Source organism: Chanos chanos, chromosome 3, assembly GCF_902362185.1.
Source record: "Chanos chanos chromosome 3, fChaCha1.1, whole genome shotgun sequence".
NCBI lineage: Eukaryota > Metazoa > Chordata > Actinopteri > Gonorynchiformes > Chanidae > Chanos > Chanos chanos.
This window is the reverse complement of record NC_044497.1, coordinates 23,475,001-23,485,000: the sequence shown is the minus strand read 5'-3', so window position 1 is coordinate 23,485,000 and position 10,000 is coordinate 23,475,001. Positions and strand designations below refer to the sequence as shown.

Here is a 10,000-nt window from a genome sequence, read left to right as displayed (position 1 = left end):
AGGCCTTTAACCTGCTCCTGAGAAACCACCTCTCCTCCTGCACTCTCTCTCTCTCTCTCTCTCTTTACTTAGCCAAGCGCTCTTGTCTCAGCCCTAACCTTCACTCTGTTGTTCATGTGGAGAGACAGGGTGTGTCAAAAGCCACTCCATTTCCACCTTCCCCTCCTCTGAACACTTTCAGACAAAACACGTCATTTGACTGTCCAACAGACCACTCATGATCCATACTGCTCTGCCCACACAGTCCCAGCTCACATCATTCATAAAGCTACACACCTAACCCTACCACCACCATGTGTTCAGAGGGATAAAGGTAAAGTGGTCTAAAATGGAGTCCATCTCTCCTGAGACCAGATGGGATGTTTTGATAACTCCTGCAGCATGGAAGCTGAGGAGGAAAAGGTAATAGCAGAACTGGAAAGGACTGTAAAACTGTTACTGATATTCTAAGGAAAGCGCTAGAGAAGGATCTTAGCCTTGTTGCTTTCAGCTTTTAGTCTTTAGAGCCTTGAGATGACAGGAAAACAAGCTAGAAAGTTGCTTTAGGAGAGTGCCCATTTTTTACCATTTTGAAGCTCTCACTCACTCATTATCTAAGCCGCTTATCCTGATTAGGGTCGCGTGGGGTGCTGGAGCCTATCCCAACGCTCATAGGGCGAGAGGTGGGGAAACACCCTGGACAGGTCAACAGTCCATCGCAGGGCAGACACACACACTCACACACACATTCATACCTAGGGGCAATTTAGTGTCTCCAATTCACCTAACCTGCATGTCTTTGGATTGTGGGAAGAAACCGGAGCTCCCAGAGGAAACCCACGCAGACACGGGGAGAACATGCAAACTCCACACAGAAAGGATTGAACCCGAGACCTTCTTGCTGTGAGGCAACAGCGCTACCCACTGCACCACTGTGCCGCCCCCATGTTGAAAAAATTTGCTTCAAAGGTCTGAATGAAAAATGTCTGTTAAAAAAAAAAAAAGAAAAGATAAAACCCCTAAAGCCCCAGACCAGTAAATGATGTGATGTAAGTTCCTCTCTCTTCCTCTCCTTCATCTGATTGGGAACTAGGAGTCATCTTGTCATTCCTCTGCTGATGAGGCCAGCCTTCACTGCCCTCTCTTTCTCTACCTCCGTCTGATGGAGGGGCCTCCACCTTCTTCCTCTACACCCAAATCCACGGTGTGTCATTTGCAGGGCTCTGGTCTTGGGATGAGCCCTGTATCAGGGTGAGGCTGACGCTCTTGCTGGAGAGACACACTAAAGTGTGTAGGATCGAGCACTCATCTCCACAGATGACACTGTGCTCGCTGCTTCCCTCCCTGGGCCCAGTCTTCCTTAACCTCCCTTCATTTCCACCCCTCTCTCCTCTCTCTCACACCATTCTCCTGCTCCTCTGACAAGAGCCAGTGACAGCTATACCTCCAGTGACAGCTATGCCTCCAGTGACAGCTGTACCTCCAGTGTGCATCCCGTTACTGCTCCTCCTCTGTCTGACTTCCTCTCTTTCTCTTCACTCTCTGTTCATTTGTCGTATACACCAAATCTTCCCTGCATGCCTGTACTTTCTCTCCCCCAAACACACAATAATGTTCTCTCTCTCCCCCAAACACACAATGATGTTCTCTCTCTCCCCCAAACACACAATGATGTTCTCTCTCTCCCCCAAACACACAATGTTTTCCCTCCAGTCGCAGTGAACACTAGTTCTCTCTTGCAGATTTTTCTCTTTCTCTTTTCCCCCCCTCAATTTGTCTATTACAATCTTTCTCTCTCTCTCTCTCTCTCTGTCTCACCCTCACATACAAGCAAGCACACACGCGCACACACACACATATGCACACACATACACACACACACACACACACCCTTTCTTTGTTTCTTTCTCCATCTGTCGACCTGACTGTCTCTGTCAGCCCATGGTATCAGAGCAGCATGCAGCAGGGCTGCTGCGTTGGAGACAGAGGCCATGTAAGAGACAGGATGAAGGCAGGGCAGGGTGAAGGCAGTGAGATTTGGCCCTGACGGATAATCTGTGGCGGGGCAGATAGTGAGCGGGAGTGATAAGAGGTCAGCTGTCCCTCATAAAAGCCGTCGTGTCTCCGTTCCCACTGCCATCTCTGATCACCCATTCCCTGCACTGTCTTGATCAGATCCTTATCAAGCAAAGGGCCCAGGGTTAAACTGCTCTGTCACTCAAGGGCAACCTTCAGGCAGCGAGGACAAAGCAGGTAATCCGCCCCTTATTCTATTCACAGCTTACAGTGTATCAGTGTAGAGACAGAAACATGGATGTGTATACCTATTACAGACAGTACATCATTTATGTACTGTTTTCAGGTTGGAGGAAGGCATTTTTAAAACTTCATACCTTGCATTAATGCTCCTATACAACCATCTGTGGACTTTGCCCCTTGAACGAGAGCTGTCTAATGGCTTTGAACCTGTTACACGTTAATGATAGCAGTACAACCTTATAATTATGACACAGTTATTAGACTGTATACTGTCCCGCTCACTGTTTTCCATTAAACAGATGAGACTTTCAGAAGATCCAACACCCTGTAGTTCAGTTCATTCATGATACTGGGCTATCATGTACACTTTCATTGATTTACTCTCAACTTCACCCAGCAATGATCTAGAGCCTTACACACACACACACACACACAAGCACACACACGCACACGCACACGCACACACACACACTCCAAATCAGTTCTGTAGTCAGGGAGTGAGAGAGAGAGAGAGAGAGCACACACTAATTGAGAAGAAGAACAAACAATGCTCTCCTCACAGAGGAAAAAATCTTCTCTTTATACACACCAGTGGACTAATAAACCCCAAGCATTCAAGATCAGCATCCATCTGTCCATCTATCCATCCATCCATCCATCCATCCATCCATACATACATACATCCATCTATACATCCATCACTCATCAATCCATCCATCATCCATACATCCATCATCCATACATCCATCCGACCTACCATCCAACCATCCTTCTATTTTATGAGTTTATAGAGAAGCTGTGGTACAGCCTGGGAACTATGATTGTATTGATGATATGTTTGGGGCTTCACTCTATCTTTCCTTCACTCTGTCTTTCCTTCTCTCTATCTTTCCCCAGACGTGTCAGAATTAACAGAGTGACAGGAGAGTGAATTTCAGCGGATAATCAAGCACTTGCCTCTCCACTGCCGTCTTTTTCCTTCTACTGCTGTCTTTCTCTCCTTCTCCTGCACTCTTTCTCTCCCTATGACACTCTTTTTCACTCTAACTATCGCTCAGTGAGTCTCAGAGATCTGTGTGTCATCCAGCTGTTCAGTCACAGAGTGGCACTTCTGCACAGATCATGGTTTGAATAACTGAATGCTCCTCCAGTCCTCTCCAGTCCTCTCCCTCTCTCACTCTCTCTCTCTCCCTCTCTCACTCTCTCTCTCTCTCTCTCTCTCTCTCTCTCTCTCCCTCTCTCCCTCTCTCTCTTTCTCTCTCTCTCTCTCTCTCTCTCTCTCTCCCTCTCTTTCTCTCTTTCTCTCTCTCTCTCTCTCTCTTTCTCTCTTTCTCTCTCTCTTGATCTCCTTAGATCTCTCTTCTCTTTACACAGGCCTATTATTGTCTACTTTATATCAGACAATGTACCCTCCATGTCAAACATCTTCAGATCTCACATCAACGTCAGAGCATGTCACATGTGACAGTATCTATGTGTGTGTGTGTGTGTGTGTGTGTGTGTGTGTGTGTTTGTGTGCGTGTGTGTGCCCCAGGGTATCACCAGTGTGTAATGAGGAAGACACTGTGGGGACAGTGTTAGGGGGTACAAGTTACGTTACAGACACAAACACAGTGCAGTCTCTGTATAGAGAAAACATTAAAAACGGCATCAGAAGTGAGGCATTAAGACAGAAGAATGAAAGGAAATGAAACATGAAGGCCAGGGAAGGAACATAGCGTCCCTCTTCCTTTTTACCTCTTCTACAGTACACTGCACAGTCTACTGGGATTCTCATCATAGAATCAATTCGCTTTCCTCTCCACACCAACTCTGATTCAGTTTCCTCTCCACACTAATACTGATTCAGTCTCCACTCAACACTAACTTCATAATTTATTCTTTTGTAATGACAGCATACATTATTGATAAAACTAACTGCAGATAGAGAGTGTTTCAAACAAATGTTAGACATCTCAAATGCCTATGTATCAGTTTGAACTTTGAGAATAAAACCTTATGACCCACCAACTTTTAAATGAGAGGAGATTTGACCCTGGAGGGCAGTCTGTCTTTCTGTGGCTGTGTGTGTGTGTTTGTGTCTGTCCTGTTTAATACAGGACAGATGGTTAGGCTGAGTAACAGGAAAGAGATGAAAGTTGAATGTGACCCTGCTCAGTGTTTAAAGGTCCATGTTCATCTCTCTCTCACCATGACCAGAAACAAATAGCATCGGCCAAAGCTAAAAGCAGCTGAGGGATCGGTAGTGACGTCTGACATAAAGTTAAGCGCCATGGTAACAGGTAAGCAACAGCCTGGTATGATAAATTACAGATATGGATCTGACCCCAACAGTCAGTCCAAAATGGTGCTAAACTCCTATGGCTCAAATGGAGAACAGGCTTTTTCTAGAATGTTCCCTTGCTCCTTCAGCCCATCTGGTGAGTAATTGCCCTCAATTTTCAGTGAGCAGTGCCAACCCACTGTGTCTCAGGAATGCAAATGAAAAGGGCAAAGCCTGTTATCTGGCTATCAACAGTCATGTGTGGAAAAATCAAAGGGGAGGGGTACATTTGGAAAAAAACAAGAAATTTGAAATGCTATGTGTTATGTAAAAATTGTTGTGAAAATGTTGCATTACTACTACTACTACCCATACTCCTATAGGCTCTCCTGTACCTCTATTATCTCCCATACTCCTACAGGCTCTCCTGTACGTCTATTATCTCCCATACTCCTACAGGCTCTCCTGTACCTCTATTATCTCCCATACTCCTATAGGCTCTCCTGTACCTCTATTATCTCCCATACTCCTACAGGCTTTCCTGTACGTCTATTATCTCCCATACTCCTACAGGCTCTCCTGTACCTCTATTATCTCCCATACTCCTACAGACTCTCCTGTACCTCTATTATCTCCCATACTCCTACAGACTCTCCTGTACCTCTATTATCTCCCATACTCCTACAGACTCTCCTGTACCTCTATTATCTCCCATACTCCTACAGACTCTCCTGTACCTCTATTATCTCCCATACTCCTACAGGCTCTCCTGTACTTCTATTATCTCCCATACTCCTATAGGCTCTCCTGTACCTCTATTATCTCCCATACTCCTACAGACTCTCCTGTACTTCTATTATCTCCCATACTCCTACAGGCTCTTCTGTACCTCTATTATCTCCCATACTCCTACAGACTCTCCTGTACCTCTATTATCTCCCATACTCCTACAGACTCTCCTGTACCTCTATTATCTCCCATACTCCTACAGACTCTTCTGTACTTCTATTGTCTCCCATACTCCTACAGACTCTCCTGTACCTCTATTATCTCCCATACTCCTACAGGCTTTCCTGTACCTCTATTATCTCCCATACTCCTACAGGCTCTCCTGTACCTCTATTATCTCCCATACTCCTACAGACTCTCCTGTACCTCTATTATCTCCCATACTCCTACAGACTCTCCTGTACCTCTATTATCTCCCATACTCCTACAGACTCTTCTGTACTTCTATTGTCTCCCATACTCCTACAGACTCTCCTGTACCTCTATTATCTCCCATACTCCTACAGACTCTCCTGTACCTCTATTATCTCCCATACTCCTACAGACTCTTCTGTACTTCTATTGTCTCCCATACTCCAACAGACTCTCCTGTACCTCTATTATCTCCCATACTCCTACAGGCTTTCCTGTACCTCTATTATCTCCCATACTCCTACAGGCTCTCCTGTACCTCTATTATCTCCCATACTCCTACAGACTCTCCTGTACCTCTATTATCTCCCATACTCCTACAGACTCTCCTGTACCTCTATTATCTCCCATACTCCTACAGACTCTTCTGTACTTCTATTGTCTCCCATACTCCTACAGACTCTCCTGTACCTCTATTATCTCCCATACTCCTACAGGCTCTCCTGTACCTCTATTATCTCCCATACTCTGACAGAATCTCATACTTCTAAAGACTCCTATAGATATACTTCTGAAAAACCAAAACAGATATCAAATATGAGTGTGCGTTTATGAGAATGTGCATGACTTTGAGTGTGTGTGTGTGTGTGTGTGTCTCACCTGATAGTGCATGAGTGTGTTGAGTCTTTTCCAGTCGTTCTCAATTTTAGTTGTGATGTCTTCATCCTGCAAGACCACACGAGCCATTCTGCCCTGACGCCACTCTGAGAACAGAGAGGAGAGTTAATACACACACACAAACACACACAGACACATGGGCAAATGCATAAACACACACACACACACACACACACACACACACACACACACACACACAAGCTTACATATAAAAATGTACTCACATGAGTATGCCTGTACACAGGCACATATGTAAATATGAAAGCATGAAAAATGCCTAGAGACAAACCTTAATGTAAAAAAGGCCTTTGAAGGGCGGGACTGACATGAATATTAATGGAGTGTCACAGACAAACAAAAGCAAAGATGCAAAACTGGACTCATCATAACTGGCACTGCCTCATTTACACACAGACACACACAAAAGGATTTTGATGAAGAGAAAAAGCAACAAGGAAGTGACCTGTGTGTGTGTGTGTGTGTGTGTGTGTTGTAGGGCCTGCAAGTTCATAATGAAATGATGAAAAGGATGTTGATAGGGAAATGGACAGATTCATGCTCATTGATCACTGATTTTCCCCTCTGATGAATAGACTTTATTAGTTTGTTTGGAAGCCAGGATAACAGATGATGCTTGTGGCTTACACTCAAACAAAAACACACAAACACACACACATACACCCCAAAACACAGAGTACTGTTACAAAGTTACACAGCTTTCAGTTGTTTGGGTACTATACATCAAACCCAGGCTCTGTGTGTGTGTGTGTGTGTGTGTGTGTGTGTGTGTGTGTGTGTAAGTGTGTGTGTGTGCGCGTATGTGTGTGTGTGTGTGCGTGTGTGTATGTGTGTGCGCATGTGTTTATATACCTAGGTCCATGTCCACAGCTCTGGGCCGTTGAGAGTAAGGCATATTCTTATACACAGTATCCAGAATCTTCTCTTTGACCTGTGTGATGGTGTCACAGTTCAGAACCTTCACTGGGATTTCTGGACTGTTCTCGTTCTCCGGGTTAACACAGTTCACAATCTGCATGAAAGAGAGTATTTCATCAGCCTATAACATTTTATCAACAATAATCTAATACATAACTCAATACCAAATATGACGAAGACATTATTTACTTCGCCTGGCAACTTCGAAAAACAGCAACAGCAAAAAAAGACCCAGTGTGAGATTTCAATAGCAAAGAGCTAGGACTGTGGGCTGCAGATGGATGTTGCTGGTCTCGTTCTGTGCACTTCTCCTTTAAACCACTGTTTCTGCTTCTGTCACCACTTCCTGACCAATCTAATTTCACACCTACAGCAGGACCCCAATTTCCAGGTTCTGCTGGGGTATTGAAATCTAATGGCAACTGCTCTCTGCTTCGGAACAACCAAGACCTATCTCTACCTCTCTCTCTCTCTCCGTCTTTCTGTCCTCATGGTCTCCAGTAGCTTGTGGCACCAGCCTGCCTGTTAAGATATACCACTGGGCTGTGAGGAGTGATTAGAGATGGAGCTGAACGCTGTGTGTGTGTGGGGGGGGGGGGGGGCAGACTGTGTGTGTGAGGGGGGCAGACTGTGTGTGTGGAGGCAGACTGTGTGTGAGGGGTGGGCAGACTGTGTGTTTGGGGGGGCAGACTGTGAATGGGGGGGGGGGGGCAGACTGTGTGTGTATGAGGGGGGCAGACTGTGTGTGTGAGGGGGGCAGACTGTGTGTGTGGGAGGGGCAGACTGTGTGTGTGGAGGCAGACTGTGTGTGAGGGGGGGGCAGACTGTGTGTTTGGGGGGGCAGACTGTGTGTGTGGGAGGGGCAGACTGTGTGTATGAGGGGGGCAGACTGTGTGTGTGGGGGGGCAGACTGTGTGTGTGTGGGGGCAGACTGTGTGTGTGGAGGCAGACTGTGTGTGTGAGGGGGGCAGACTGTGTTGGGGGGGGCAGACTGTGTGTGTGGGGGGCAGACTGTGTGTGTGGGGGGGCAGACTGTGTGTGTGGGAGGGGCAGACTGTGTGTGTGGGGGGGGGGGCAGACTGTGTGTGTGTGGAGGCAGACTGTGTGTGTGTGGGGGCAGACTGTGTGTGTGGAGGCAGACTGTGTGTGTGTGGGGGCAGACTGTGTGTGTGGAGGCAGACTGTGTGTGGGGGGGGGCAGACTGTGTGTGTGGGGGGGCAGACTGTGTGTGTATGAGGGGGGCAGACTGTGTGTGTGGGAGGGGCAGACTGTGTATGAGGGGGGCAGACTGTGTGTGTGGGGGGCAGACTGTGTGTGTGTGGAGGCAGACTGTGTGTGTGGGGGGGCAGACTGTGTGTGTGGGGGGCAGACTGTGTGTTTGGGGGGGCAGACTGTGTGTGTGAGGGGGGCAGACTGTGTGTGTGGGGGCAGACTGTGTGTGTGGAGGCAGACTGTGTATGAGGGGGGCAGACTGTGTGTGTGTGGAGGCAGACTGTGTGTGTGTGGAGGCAGACTGTGTGTGTGGAGGCAGACTGTGTGTGTGTGGAGGCAGACTGTGTGTGTGTGGAGGCAGACTGTGTGTGTGGAGGCAGACTGTGTGTGTGTGGGGGCAGACTGTGTGTGAGGGGGGCAGACTGTGTGTGTGGGGGGCAGACTGTGTGTGTGTGGAGGCAGACTGTGTGTGTGGGAGGGGCAGACTGTGTGTATGAGGGGGGCAGACTGTGTATGAGGGGGGCAGACTGTGTGTGTGGGGGGCAGACTGTGTGTGTGTGGAGGCAGACTGTGTGTGTGGGGGGGCAGACTGTGTGTGTGAGGGGCAGACTGTGTGTGTGGGGGGGCAGACTGTGTGTGGGGGGGGCAGACTGTGTGTTTGGGGGGGCAGACTGTGTGTGTGAGGGGGGCAGACTGTGTGTGTGGGGGCAGACTGTGTGTGTGGAGGCAGACTGTGTATGAGGGGGGCAGACTGTGTGTGTGTGGAGGCAGACTGTGTATGAGGGGGGCAGACTGTGTGTGTGGGGGGCAGATTGTGTGTGTGTGGAGGCAGACTGTGTGTTTGGGGGGGCAGACTGTGTGTGTGAGGGGGGCAGACTGTGTGTGTGGGGGCAGACTGTGTGTGTGGAGGCAGACTGTGTGTGGGGGGGGGCAGACTGTGTATGAGGGGGGCAGACTGTGTGTGTGGGAGGGGCAGACTGTGTGTGTGGAGGCAGAATGTGTGTGAGGGGGGCAGACTGTGTGTGAGGGGGGCAGACTGTGTGTGTGGGAGGGGCAGACTGTGTGTGTGGGAGGGGCAGACTGTGTGTGTGTGGGGGGGGGGCAGACTGTGTGTGTGGAGGCAGACTGTGTGTGGGGGGGGGCAGACTGTGTGTGAGGGGGGCAGACTGTGTGTGTGGAGGCAGACTGTGTGTGTGGAGGCAGACTGTGTGTGTGGGAGGGGCAGACTGTGTGTGTGAGGGGGGCAGACTGTGTGTGTGGGAGGGGCAGACTGTGTGTGTGGAGGCAGACTGTGTGTGAGGGGGGCAGACTGTGTGTGAGGGGGGCAGACTGTGTGTGTGGGAGGGGCAGACTGTGTGTGTGGGAGGGGCAGACTGTGTGTGGGGGGGGGGGGGGGCAGACTGTGTGTGTGGAGGCAGACTGTGTGTGTGAGGGGGGCAGACTGTGTGTGAGGGGGCAAACTGTGTGTGTGGAGGCAGACTGTGTGTGTGGGAGGGGCAGACTGTGTTGGGGGGGGGGGGCAGACTTTGTGTG

General features: G+C 48.8%; 1 protein-coding gene across 1 annotated transcript in view; it reads right to left on the bottom strand.

Moving 5' to 3' along the window:
* Positions 1-10,000, bottom strand: part of plxna2 (plexin A2) — a 181,864-nt gene that overhangs the window by 9,427 nt on the left and 162,437 nt on the right. Inside the window, exons 24-25 of the mRNA XM_030769868.1 lie at positions 7,190-7,349; positions 6,302-6,405 (exon numbers count right to left, since the gene is read on the bottom strand). Of these exons, the coding sequence (XP_030625728.1) occupies positions 6,302-6,405; positions 7,190-7,349 (264 nt within the window). The remainder of the gene's footprint in view (positions 1-6,301; positions 6,406-7,189; positions 7,350-10,000) is intronic.